This window comes from Ceratotherium simum, chromosome 4, assembly GCF_057802395.1.
Source record: "Ceratotherium simum simum isolate JZ-2026a chromosome 4, ASM5780239v1, whole genome shotgun sequence".
NCBI classification, from domain to species: domain Eukaryota; kingdom Metazoa; phylum Chordata; class Mammalia; order Perissodactyla; family Rhinocerotidae; genus Ceratotherium; species Ceratotherium simum.
The window spans coordinates 91,289,608-91,303,185 of record NC_141903.1 but is presented as its reverse complement, the minus strand read 5'-3'; the positions used below and the strand labels follow the sequence as shown (position 1 = coordinate 91,303,185).

At 41.5% G+C, this 13,578-nt stretch overlaps 1 protein-coding gene across 3 annotated transcripts in view; it reads left to right on the top strand.

Moving 5' to 3' along the window:
* Nucleotides 1-13,578, top strand: part of ARHGEF28 (Rho guanine nucleotide exchange factor 28) — a 283,698-nt gene that overhangs the window by 196,808 nt on the left and 73,312 nt on the right. For all 3 annotated transcript variants that reach the window (XM_087430179.1, XM_087430180.1, XM_087430181.1), the window contains 6 exons: nucleotides 3,516-3,639; nucleotides 3,986-4,118; nucleotides 10,040-10,095; nucleotides 11,144-11,189; nucleotides 13,002-13,146; nucleotides 13,219-13,346. In XM_087430179.1, coding sequence (XP_087286305.1) covers nucleotides 3,516-3,639; nucleotides 3,986-4,118; nucleotides 10,040-10,095; nucleotides 11,144-11,189; nucleotides 13,002-13,146; nucleotides 13,219-13,346 — 632 coding nt within the window. The remainder of the gene's footprint in view (nucleotides 1-3,515; nucleotides 3,640-3,985; nucleotides 4,119-10,039; nucleotides 10,096-11,143; nucleotides 11,190-13,001; nucleotides 13,147-13,218; nucleotides 13,347-13,578) is intronic.

The window sequence follows — 13,578 nt, the reverse complement described above, 5'->3', positions numbered from 1 at the left end:
TCCGCCATCTTTTTAACAATTAGAAAAGTAATGGACTGATTGTAGAGATATTTTTTAAAAAAAATCAAATATATTTATCTTCCATTAGGATAGGGATTTAAAACTGGAAAAGCCAATGTCATAATTGATTAAATATTACCATATAATATGCTTTAACTTGGATGAGATGTATAGGGAGTGTCTCTTTCTCTCTTATTCCTCATTTTCTGTCATTCCTGGTCTTTTCTGTTCTTTAGTCTGTCTTGGTCTACCTCCTGAAACCATCTGAGGTTCTCAGTCATATCCCCGGTGTATCTAGTACAGCAGATCTTTCATCTCACCTGCTGTATTCCTGGTATCTTGTTGGATATGTCTGTGAGATCCCTGGCCATGCCTAATGCTTAGCTTTGGTCATGTTGTGGATGTTTACTTGAGGGTCTGCCTACTTTGGAATTCTCTTATTTATATTGATCTCTTAGTTTCTGGAAAAGAATGCAGCCAGGTAAAAGGGGGCTCACTCCAGATCTTGTAGGCTCATTTCTGTAGGAGCAGATACTTCATCTATCCCAACTTCTTAAAAATTGTATGGCATGACACAGTTATTTTATTGCCACCGTCTATCTTAAATTTACTACATCCATTAGCTTCTATTAAAAAAATTGAGCATTTGAGTGTTCAAAGAAGTCTCACTGTATCAATTTTCAATTTGGATAGTGGGAACTTTTTTTTTTAACACTTAGATGCCCAGTTCTTAAAAAAATATAGTTTATAGATATAATAGGTTGAGGATTCAGATATTGAGGATCCATATTCTTAATATATTTTAAATATCTGTTTACCTGTTGGAGAGGTGATACCCAGAGAGTCTCTGAAGAATGAGGCTTGTAAAACTGTATTGTGGGTGATTCCATTGGTCATCAAGTCAATAACAGAGCTTAGACATTCTTGTTCTGGGATGTTGAAAAGAGTTTAAATTAATTTTTTCCAGATTCCTATAAATTGAAAAGCTGTTTAAATTCTGTTGTCAAATCAATTGAGGATTTTTCCCTTTCAGTTCTTTTCTAAATTACGTGATTGTTAGATAGGTGTATACCACACAGTTACATTAGATTTGAAACATGGAATCAGCCAGCCTTCCACACTTGCCGAGAGGTTACGCTGTGTTGTAATGGGCACGTTCTCGTAATCTGACAGAGATCATGTTGATGATATTCACACTTCTACCACGTTGGATGGTTATTCTGAGTTTTTAGTATTTAGTGTTTCAATATTTTTTTGTTTACTTGGTCATGTTTCAGGTCTTATCAATCTTTGAGCTTAAAGATTAAGTGGTATGATTTTATGTCATTTTGTGAAAGTTTAGAGGATACATGGGAAATTGGGTGCATTTATAGGTTTTAAATCAGAACTGAAATATTGTTCTTGACATAGCCTTCTGGACTGTGGGGGATGGGGAGTAGAGTTGGGTAAACAGGAAGTGATTTTCTTTTATTTGAGAAAGTTAAGTTGTGTTCCTGCTGGGAAGTAGGGGAGAAGACTTCTTTTTTTTTTTTTTTTTTTGAGGAATATTAGCCCTGAGCTAACATCTGTTGCCAGTCCTCCTCTTTTTTGCTGAGGAAGATTGGCCCTTGGCTAACATCTGTGCCCATCTTCCTCTATTTTATATGGGACGCTGCCACAGCATGGCTTGACAAGCTGTGCGTCAGTCCGTGCCTGGGATCCGAGCCTGTGAACCCTGGGCCGGTGAAGCGCAGCGCGCCAACTTAACCGCTACACCACCGGGCTGGCCCCGAGAAAAGAAGAGTTCTTGACCTCAAAATCCACATGGGCCTTACCATTCTTTAACTCTGAGATGTAGGTCTCCTCGCCATACTGTTCTCTCAGATGCTGAATGGCACCTAGTGGGGTCATAAAAGGTCTTCCAGAGGGGATTCTTTCTAAGCTCTCAAATGTGTTTTTCCCCCATTCCAAAAGTGAGCCTGTTGAATATTATGCCAGGAGTTTTGCAAATTAGGATGCTTAAGACACAAGAGGTATGGAAACTTACAATGCGTTGACTAGTCAGTTATCTGAGGAGGTGGCTGTGGAAGGAATTAAGAGGGTCTGAGTTCCTTTTGTTCCTCTGAGTAGTTGTGGGTGCATTCACTTCTATTCACCTCTTTCCTTTCTAACTTTTCAACTGTTTTCTCTCAGTAGCAAGCACAATTTCACTTCCTGTGCAGGATGCGAGTAGCAGGACACACACTGTCCTGACCATGCCTTTAGATCTGCACGGCCAAGAGGCAGCTCTGAAGCCGTTTCTTAGTTTTTCAAATGCATTCATAGGTTTGAACTCTCAGTTATCTAATATAGAGGTTAAATAACTTAAAGTTTTGTTTAATTGTACCAGGTAAGTACATATTATATTTAAGTGTCAGAAGAGGCCTTAGAAATAATTTAGTCTAAGCTTGTCATTGATCAGATGAGAAAAACTGAAGTCGTAGAAAGTTGTCATTAAACTCGACATTTTCATGAAATGTAATCATACATATTTTGGTGCATATGAATAATAGGATTACTTTTGAAAAGTATTTCCCAGAGATGAATGTGGTAGCCACTGATGCTGGTAGATGAGCAGCTGGGAATGGGAGAGACTTCAGTTATGAGGTGTTCGTTTTGGAAATAGTCTACAGAAGGGTTATCTGGTTTGACAAGATACTTAAGTTGATCTTTAATATATTCTCTTTCTCTCTTGCTCACTCTGTAATAATATTAGAAATATAAGACTGTCAGAGGAAGTTCCAGGGGAAATGCAGCTTTTTTTCATAGCTGGGACGTGTATTTTTCTAGAGAATGGTGATGTGGATTAGAGGACAATAAGTGATGTTCAGTGTGTTCACAGACTGGGTGCAGTTCTCTCGCGTTTGCCTCCTTTTTGGAGGAGTGTCCACAGCTTCTCTCCATTGCAAGCTAGAGTCGCAGATTGCACACAGCCTGATGGAGTGGGAGAGACTGAACAAAGGGACACACACGCTCTTCTCAGGCTATATTGACAAAGAAAATGTGTGTCTGCTGAGTATCATTTCTGTGTTTCGAAAATAAATAACATCCGGTTTCACATTGTTATTTGGCTTCTCTGTGCCCTAGGAAAATTCTGTTAGCATGGTAAATAGGGAGATGAATGTTGTCAGAGAAAAATTATGAGTCTGATTTCTTTTATTTCTCCAATATTTTATTATGAAAAATTTTAAAGTATACAGAAAAGTTGAAAAAATTATATACTGAATACCTATTTCCACTACTTAGATTCTTAACATAATTGTTAACATGTTGAGATAGTTGCTTTATCATACATCTGTCCACCTATCCATCTATAATAAGACACATTTTTAATAGTTTCTGTCTTTAGCTTTAAAATAACCATTAAAACCTGAAAAAATATGTAAAAATTTATGTATAAAAATATTTATGTATATATACACACACATTTTATGAATATGCTGTGTTTTGCTCCTCTTTAAATCCTGTAGGCCATGATAACAAATTCTTTTTTGTAGAACTCAGGAAGAAGAATGGGATAAGTACATCATACCTGCCAAATCGGAGTCTGAAAAATACAAAGTGAGCCGAACTTTCAGCTTCCTCATGAACAGGATGACTAATCCTCGGAATAAATCTAAGGTAATTAAGGTTTTGTGCCTGTCGTCTCTAAAACATAGACGGCTCAGCTTCTCAGTGCTCAGTGTAGTTCCTACTTTCCCATTAAAATCGCTTACCTGAGATTTAATACACATATGTCTGAAAACCTCTGTTTCTTATGGAATATTGTCCAAGTTATTAGAAATACTAAGACAACTACATTCCGGTGCTATTCCAGTTTGGTGTTGTTGTACTCGTGATGTGCAGTCCTCGTGTTTTGATAGAAGACATAGAGATTGCTTGTATGGCTTCTGTAAGAAGGTTGCCTCTCAGCATTTCTTTTTTCTCATTTTCCCCCACTTTCCTGCTGCTGCTGCTATATCGGAAGACAAAAAGCAAGGATGCCAAAGACAAAGAGAAACTGAGTCGACATCACTTTGTCCCTGGAACATTCTCTGGGGTTCTGCAGTGTTCGGTGTGTGATAAAACGCTCCTGGGGAAGGAGTCATTCCAGTGTTCCAGTAAGTTCTCGGGCCTGGTGTGCTGTCTTTGCACGTGGCCTCCCCAGACAGTAAGCTCTCTGAGAACACGGCCACTGGTGGCGTATTTGCGTAGACTTGCATCCCGTCCTCCCCCGCTTGCTCCCTCTGCTCCAGTCACCCTGGCAGCTTTGCTGTTCTTGAGACATGCCACACATGCTCCTGCTGTAGGACCGTGCCAGCCTGTTCTTCCCTCCGGCAGCTCTCCCCTCGGCCCCATGGATGGCCCCCTCGCCTCCTTCAGTCTGCTCCGGTAATGCCTTCTCCGTCAGGCCTTTCCTGACCATCTGATGCTTGGCTCATCTGAGGCACCTGATGCTTCCGCTTTTCTACCCCCTCCCCACCCCTGCCCCAGCATTTAACGCATCCAGCTTACTATATATTTTATGTATTGGTTTTACTGTCTCCTTCACCAGGAAATAAGTTTTACGAGGTCTGGATTTTTGTCGGTTGATTTCATTCTCTGCTATATCCACAGTGCCTAAACGGTGCCTTGTGTATAGTAGGGACTAAGTAAATATTTGTGGAGTGGACGAATGATCAGCACAAAAGAATTCAGGCCCAGGCAGGTGAAATACATATTATGTATTTGGTGGCCAGAATTAGGGAAATATTTGGGAGATGGAGTGGGAGCACAAAGGGAAGAGAAGAGCAGGGCAAGGCTACAGGTAAAGTTCCTCTTTAAATTCCTAGAAAGTGATTAAATTAAAATTCAAATGTTGCATCGATGGTTGTACATCTGATGGAAATACACTCTGCGTGTGGCATGAAAGGCAGACTGCGTCGTCTTCTCCCTGTTGATCCTGTCTGTAATGATGCCAGCTCTATTGCGTGCTTTAACTTTGCTTTCCTTGGAGACTTGATTTCTTTCTTTTGTGGGATCTGAAAAGACATCAAGCAGTTCAGATGTGATGTATTTTGCTGAGTGTTTAAAAATCTGGTGTAACATTGTTGATGGATTGTTTCTGGCTTGCCTGCACATCAGCAGTCAGTTTATACGTGCAATGCCGTATGTTTCATAGGTCGTTCCCAGGGCTGGATCCCTTCAGTTGTACCCCAGCCGTGGCCACTGCCTTTCTCTCTCCTCATTTTAAGACAAACTCCTCAAGTCGGATGCTGTCCACTCACTGCTCTAATGTCCGTCCCTTCGCTTCCTCCTTAGCCATCTGCCTTCTGGCCTCTGGCCTCACTACTTAGCAGCAGTCCTGCTTTTGACGGAGACTTGGAGTCGCTCCCTAGTCAAGTCTGCGAGTCTTGCCTCATTATTCAAACTCACTGATCTGTCTTCTTGTTGATTGTCCCTTCATTTAGATAAATGCTCTCCGTTCCGTGGCCCCTACTCTTCTGTTATCCCATCTGCATTGTCTCCTTTCTCGGAACTTGGAGTGCGCTCCGAACTCAGTTCCTGGGTGTTTGTTTTCTCCTTTATTGTTTCTAAGTATAGTCATCCAATCTTTTGTTGTAAAACACTATATTTAGACCTGTTCTTCCCAGATTTTAACGTCTTCATCCCTCACTTTCTACTTCCGTATTTCCAATTGCCCAGAGAGGCTGAACACCCATGTAATTTGTGGCCGCTTTTGACACATTGCTGAAGCACTGCGGTACAAACCAAGACTGTCCCAGCCACACTGGCTCAGAGTGACCCTGTCTGTGGGCATCGTCACCCAAAGATTGCATTGTCTTCAGACCAGCGTGGCTAAAACGGACCTCAGAATCCACATGCAAAAGGCCGTCCTTCCTCCTGTGTTAAGGGCACGAGCTCAGCTCTTGGGCACGTTGAACCCTCCACTTGCTTGTCCTCCAGTTGACATTGTTCAGTCGCTCGCTCTTTTCTCCCTGTCACCACTCTGGTGGGTTTTCATCTCCACCTTCTGGGCTGCTGAGAGCCAATTGTTCTGGTTTCCCTCCCTCTGGGTGTTTTCCCTTAGGATTTATTCTGACTACATTTACCGCATGAATCTTGGTACACCACCACTTTCGTCAGCCCGCATACACTGAAGAACATGTCTCCTTTGTGTTTACTGGATGAAGCCCGGGCTCTTCAGACGCATTTGGTTCCCTGTCTGCACCTACTGGCGAGTCCTCCCGCTCGTTCCCTCGTCAGCCTTGGTTTACTCCAGACGCCTGCCGGGCCTGCTGCCCCACCTCCTGTGTTGTCCTGCCTCTGTCCTTCGTGTTCCTGACTCCTCTGCATTGGTCCCCATTTCTCACCTCCTCGTGGGAGGTCTTCTGACCACTGTGGCTCAGTTCCTGCACATCATGTTATGAGCTATTTATCCTGTTCTGTTTAATATTGGGTTATGTACAACCTCTTTTGATGTTAACTACTAGAATAGCCTAAGTTCTTGAAGGACTGTGATCACACAATGGTTCTTTTGTATCCTCTACAGCAGCTTTCACAAAGCTGGGCCCTTAGATGCTCAGATGTAGTTAATGACTGATGGAAAGCTTAGGAAGCCAGCGCTCACTGGAAGGTAGACTTTTGTACAGAATATGTCTGAGAATATACTGAGTTGGTCAGAAGTTTTAGTGGAAGATGGAAATTGCTGAAAGTACATAGGATATGTTTAGCTTTTAAAATAGTCATTAATTTTTTAAAAATGCAATAAGATTCATAGAAGATAAAAGATTTAAGGAGAAACTTAAAATTATCCAAAATTTTACCACCTAAAGAAAATTGCTATTCATATTTTGATGGAGCCCCTTACAATAAAAAGTCACCTTTTTATGCTAATGTTTCATTTGATGATGCTGTCAGATGTGTTTAGTTATTCCTAACTTACTGAACATTTAAGTTTTCTCCAAGGTTTTCACAATATAATGTTGAACGAGAATTCTTTTGTACACATCACTGTCCTTATCTTTGATTATTGCCGTAGATTAAATTCTAGAATCAGTGTGCATGTATATTTGATTTTCTCTTTAACCCGCAGTTTTTTAGAGGAAGTTCTAAGATTTACAGTTTTTTGGGGAGGAGAGTGTTGGGGTTTTAAACTTTATTATTAAGTTTTTTACACTGGGTAAGAGAATATGACATGTACAATCTATGCCATTTTGGGTAAATAATCCTATTTAGTTAATGTATTTTTGTTTTTAATTGTGAAGGTTAGTATTTCTAATATTAAAAACATGATATGATATAAAACAAAACATAATATAAATATTCAAAATCCTGGTGTCCATATTTTTCTTTGTTAAAGCCTGAGTTGCTAGTTTTCCACAAAAATTGTATTTCTATAAAATTCTCCTTGTTTATATAAATTTCACTGCTTATATTTTGGTGTTACATTATTTGGTGCACTGAAGCTCACACATCATACTTCATTGCGGATTGAACTTTCATCCACATAAAATGACCTTTTAATGCCATTAAATGCCTTTTACATTGAATTTTAGTTTGTCTACAATTAATATTCCTCTTGCTTTCTTTTTCTTTGTATTTCTCCTGACTCTTTCTATCTATGTTTTGATTTGGGGTATGTGGCCTTAATTAGCTGTAGGTACTCTGTAATGTAATGAGAGACCTTGTTTTTTCTTATTTACATTTAATTTTGCAGCTATCAACTATCTCTTCTCGTTTTCTGCTGTTTTCCTTGACGTCTGGTTTAGCTATTTGGACCCTGTGTTTGCTCCTGTTTTCTCCAGGGATTTGGCAAGATGTACTCTGTTAATATCTGCTAATAATAACTGTAAGGCTGTGTAAGGCTTATTATTGAATGCTCTTTTATTTCCCTTATATTTACCTTTTATTCCCCTAGCCTCTATTAGTATACTGAATTCATTATTATTCTTTTATATTGTATGTTTAATCTTTCAGGAATAATTTTCTATTGCAACAGTAATTTGATGTTTGCGCTCAGTTCTGTGTCATTATTTACAACAATTGTTTAGATGTGACTGTTTAGCTGATTTCAGGGCTCACTTTTGCCCTCTCCTCTTTTTTTAAATAAAGCTGATCCATTTTTGAACCCTTAATTTTGATTCTGCTCTAAATAGAGTAGAATAGGATTTCAGGTTTTTTTTTTTTTTCAAGAAGGTTATTGGAATGATCTGTTTTCTGAAATCTTGTGTATCTATGGGTATATCTTTGCTTCTTTCACGTAAGAAAAGCAATTTATCTGGCTAAGTAAATTCTTAGGCCTAACTTTTCCCCCTCAATACTCTTGTCAGCTGGTCTGTTTGTATCTGGGCATCTGGCATCATAGTGGAAAAGCCTGGGGCCTGCCCGACCTGACTTATCTATTGGTAACCTGTTTTTTCTGCCTAGGTGCTGGAGGACTTAATTTTTTAATCACACAGATATTGTCAGAATGTGTCAATAGAATAGGTGTCATTTAATAATTTTTTCTAGGAAACAGACCTTATGATTTGTCTTTTTTGGTTCTTTTTAAGCTTTATACCAGTTTCTGTCAGTTATAACTTTGACTATAGCTTTCCATCTAGTTTTTCTGATTTCTTCCTTGGACAAGTGTGATGTGTTATCGGTCTTCTCTGTAGGACATTCTCTATGGCATAGTTAGACCCTTCTTTTCTGCACATTCTGGAGGGAATCTTTCAGTGTCATGTCACAGTGCTGCTTTGATGTTTCTGTCATGTCGATCTTCTCAACTGGGTTTAAGTTCTGCCCTTGCCGTTTCTCCTTCCTCGCATCCTTTCTCGTCTCTCAAAGCGCCGTTTCCCTCCCATCTTGCTGGTCTGTTGTCACATGCTGTTCCCCTTTCACACCCTTTTGGTCCTATTTTATGTCTCTTATGAAAAGAGCACATTTCAAATATGTAAGTTTTTCTTCTCTATTTCTGGATTGAATACTATCCAGGCTTGTTCTTCCTGTGGTTTTCAGTATCCCTTTGTTCTGTGGTAGCTCATAGATGCACTTTTCCTTTTCCTGTCATTCGCTTGTTCTAGAATGAGGAGAGAGCTGTCTGATTTCGATGTTTACCAGCAGGACCAGTTCGTGGATGAGCCTGGGCTCTGCTCATTGGCCATCGAGGTGCTGGCTGAAATGCCTCTGCACACCTACGGGGGGACGGTTGCTGGGATCAGCCTCCTTCTCGGTTCTCAGTGGGTTGCGGGCACTTTTCCAGTGTGGCTATTGTGCACCTAAGTGGGACCTTCTACCCCTGAGGAAGGATCCCTTCTGAAGAGTTTCTGTAGACCGTAGGCACTTCCATCTGCACACAGTGTGTGGGGGCGGGTGGGAAGAGGGGGTCATGGTGGGGGGTGTGGAGGCGGGCGTGGGGAGAGGGCGAGAAGATAGCTCCTGGCCGGGAGCCGCCCCCAAACGGGGCAGCTTTCCGTGAAGACGGCTTGGGTCTTGGGGCCAAGGGGCAGAAAGGGGCTGGTGAAGCGTTCCTTTCCTTCCTCCAGTGAGATGAGGCCACGTTGTTTCATGAAGCAAAACACAGGCAAGCTGCTCACTGTCCTCTTTGAATTTGGCTCCCTCTAGTTAGCAGGAATTCCTGTTTGAGGGGGAAAATACATTGTTTTTTCAGCGTTGTTGTCAGTTTGTTTTCTTTCCACCTTCATAGCCATTTGACCTGATGTGGGAGCAGGCAGTTGCTACCAACCAGATGTGAGAAATCCCATCAGTATAGGGCGTATAGCACAAAATGTGTTCTCGGGCAGACGCAGAAGTGTTTGTCATGCATATTCCAGGTTTCATAATTGATAAGGCCCTGTGCAGAAGGGGAACAGTATCTCCAAGGAAATGAAAATATTACCAGTGTGCTTGAGTGGTGGGGCTACGTGTGATTTAAATGTTTTTTTCATTCTTAAAGAATTTTCTCAATATTTTTATTGTTTATGTGCTATTTTTATAATGACCAGTAAAAGCATTATGTAGTCTTAGTCATTTCAGATTAACTTAAATAAGATGGATGCTTTTCCCTTTGTTGTTTCAGACTGTAATGTGAATGTACATAAGGGATGTAAAGACGCTGCGCCTCCGTGTACCAAGGTGATCGCTCAGTCGTTTGTGAATATTGCATGTTTATATCTGCTAGGTTGCTTCATGTGGTCCGTTTAGGTTTTTACTCTTTTGTTACTGCCTAGGTTTATTTCTAAAGTGATAAAAGAACACATGCTCAAAGTGAAGCATTACTCCCTTAACTGTGCACTTGTAGAAACAGAGAAGGCTCCAGTCTGCCATTTGTGTTACACGGGGTAGGCGATTAGGCTTTCTGTTGGGACCAGTGTGGTTTACCAGTGCAAACCCGGAGCATATGTAAATGAAGTCAAGAGCGGTAATTTGCAAACATCAGAATCACACGGAGGACCTGTTAAAACACAGATTTCTGGGCCCCACTCCCAGAATTGCTGATGCAGTAGGTCTGGACGGGACCTGAGAGTTTACATTTCTAACAAGTTCCCAGGTGATGCTGCTGGTCCAAGGACCACAGTGGGAGGCCCACTGGACTAGAGGAATGTTCTTTGTGTTTGGGGGTGGGCTTGAGTAGATGGGGGCATCTGTCATTCTGTTCATTTCTTTCTCACTCTAAAGTCATATCAGAAATGCATGTGAGTGACCATGATGATCCTTCAGAGGGAAACTTGGAGTCACCGACCTCCATGTTAACTGCAGCACACATGGTGTCAGGTCGCAGAGTTAAGGGTGGCATTTCAATGCTCGAAGTCGTGTGTCCTGTAGACGGGAGGACTAGCCTGGAGCAGAAAGAGACAAGTAGGCGAAAGGCAGTGCTGGTGGAACTCCCTTTCAGCCCGAGTCTGGACACAGGAGCTAGGGACTTCTGTTCCTCTGGGCTTTTAATAAAGCTGGGATATTTGTGAGACACGTGTCATGAGGCATACCTTCGTTGTAACTTGCACATCTCATTAGCATAACATTTTTCTCTTTGTTGCATTTAATGTCTTTTGCTTTGAATTCCTCTTTGTTTGAAATAAAATAACAATGAAAGTGATATAGATAACTGTGAAACTGTGTGGACATGCTTGTAGTCCAGTGGTGCTTTGATCTTATTTTTTGTGTTTCTAACATTCTTTACCAGAAATACCAAGAGAAATACAAGAACAAACCGCAGACCGTCCTTGGAAGTAAGTGACGTGGAAAACAAGAACTTTTTTCAGTTTCATACATACCACACATTTTTCCAAAGTAAAATACCCCCTCATCTTGTTTTCTCATTTGCCCAATTATTTCTTCCTGTATAGCATACTCTTGGCATAATTTCTAATTATACAAAGAGGTCAAGAATGGCATAAACTTCTCTGGCAGCCTGATAGCCTCTGTACTTGGATGTGCTAGATGATCTTTTGTATTGGGGAAGGCTGTATGGAGGAGCTATTATGCTGTTGCCTCAATTCTAAGACATGATCTAGTGTCTTGATTTAATAACCTTTTGGAGGAAAAGAGAAACACTACCTTAAACAGTACATAATTTTATGTTTTCCTAGCAGTCGCACATATTTATCTAGGTAAATATAAACTACATGCTTCATAAGAATCACACAGTTAGGGTCAAAATCTTCAAGTCTGGAGTCTGGATTCTTATCGGTCCTGCTGTCCATCAGCGGAGCAAGCCGGCGCTTTTCAGCAGCTGTGCTCAGGCTGTGGTCTCACCAGCTCCTTTAGGATGATGGTGAAATTACAAGGCACACCGATTTTTGTTGGCATATGGTTAAACTCACTGGTTCTGTTTTTTCTTGAATTATATACTGCTGAAATTTACACAGTTTCTTTTGAAAATAATTGGCGGCCTTTGATAGTTCTTTACGTTGTATGTAAGAGCCAGTCACATCATCGTCTCCTAAGTTTGAAAATCCTTTGATTTATGGTGAAAGATTTTGCAATTTCTTCTGCCTGAAATACTACATTGCTTGCCACATGGCAGGCACTTTAAGTTTGTGGTCACTTTTCATTTCAGTGCTGTACCAAAGTGTGACCAGTGTTTTAAAAGCCACTTGAATCAAGGGACAATGAAGTATGCAAATTCATTGGTGACATGCAATCGGGTGTGATGTTACACAAGTGTAAGCTAGTGCGGGCAGTAACAGCTGTGACATCGTTTATTTGCCTGCTTTGACACCAGAAGTCCCTTTGACCTCAGTTGTAAGGTGCTTCTCAATTTCATAAGGTTAAGCATGAAAATAAAAGGTATCTGAGAACTGATAAAATACCATCTATTTCTTCTCTGTACTTGAGAGTCATGAGAATAAAATTAACTATACATGCATAAAATCCTTTGTAATGTCCTGAGGTTCCCATATATTCCTATAATATTACAGGATTGAAATATTTTCCGAGAGCCATTTATAGTACACATCAAATGTAAATGCGTGTGTGCCCATTACATTTTAGAACTAACCAGAAAGGTATGGAGGCACCATTTAGTTTTCAGTGTGTGAGAGAACAGCCCAGCTTGGCTTACAGGTTTCATTTGCCTGAAATTCTTACCCATAAGAACAGCCTCCCCGGCATCATTCCAATCCACTGACATGTTGTGTGTGTGTGCTTGTTTGTACACACAATGTGCTTTCTAGTAATGGTGCTAATAACACCTTGCATCCACTTAAAGCTGGCTCTAAGGAGCACAGGCGGTGGTTTATGGGAAAGCTGGCCTGTTTCCCCATTCCATTTTCTTGCTTGTTTGTGTCACCCCAGCCGCCCACGGTCTCTGAGTGGGTATGCTGGAGCAGGCCTGCAGCCTGGGGATCAGGAGGGTGTGGAGTGGAAGGGACATTTGAAGCAGGCATCGGGATGTGGCAGGGAGACTGCTGCGCGGCCGGGCATGCACATATTAGAAGTGGCCATTCGGATGTTCAGCTTTCTGGCTTTTAAGTGTCTGCCTTTACTTGTAATTACTGTCCTCTATGAAAACCGCATGAAGCATCCGTTCTGATTTCCAGATTCTTCATTTAGAGACGTCCCACTGCCTGCTCCCTCCTTGCACCCCTCTTCCTCCATGCCCATTGGATTGCCGCCAGGGAGGAGAGAAGCTGCAGGGCAGGGCCCTCCGCTGTCCAGGAGCGTTCCGAGCACCACCTTGGAAAGGTGAGGCGCAGCGTGGTTTTACGTCTCAGCGTCTCCCAGCCGCTGCCGGGGCTAACTCGTCTCCCCCTCCAGCTTCAGGAGGTCGGGGACGTCGCTGGAGTCAGAGAGTGACGGCAACACCTGGAGAAGCAGGTCTCACTCTGATGAGCTGTCACAGTCCATGGGCTCTTCTCCCTCCTCGGAGTCTTTCCTAATGGAAGGTGAGGAGGAGGCGCGTTGGCGCTTGCTTGTGTTGCTGTGAACATTGGGCAAAAGGAATATTTTCTGAAGCATTTAAGATTGAAACATATTCTTTTGTTTGTTTTAAAAGAATTCTGTTCCATGGTGTCTCAGGTATAGGCTGTTCTGAAAAAAGGAATGAAAATTTAGCCCTGGAGGAGACTCCTGGATAGTGACCAAGGAAATATGATGTGTTTTTTAAATGAATATATT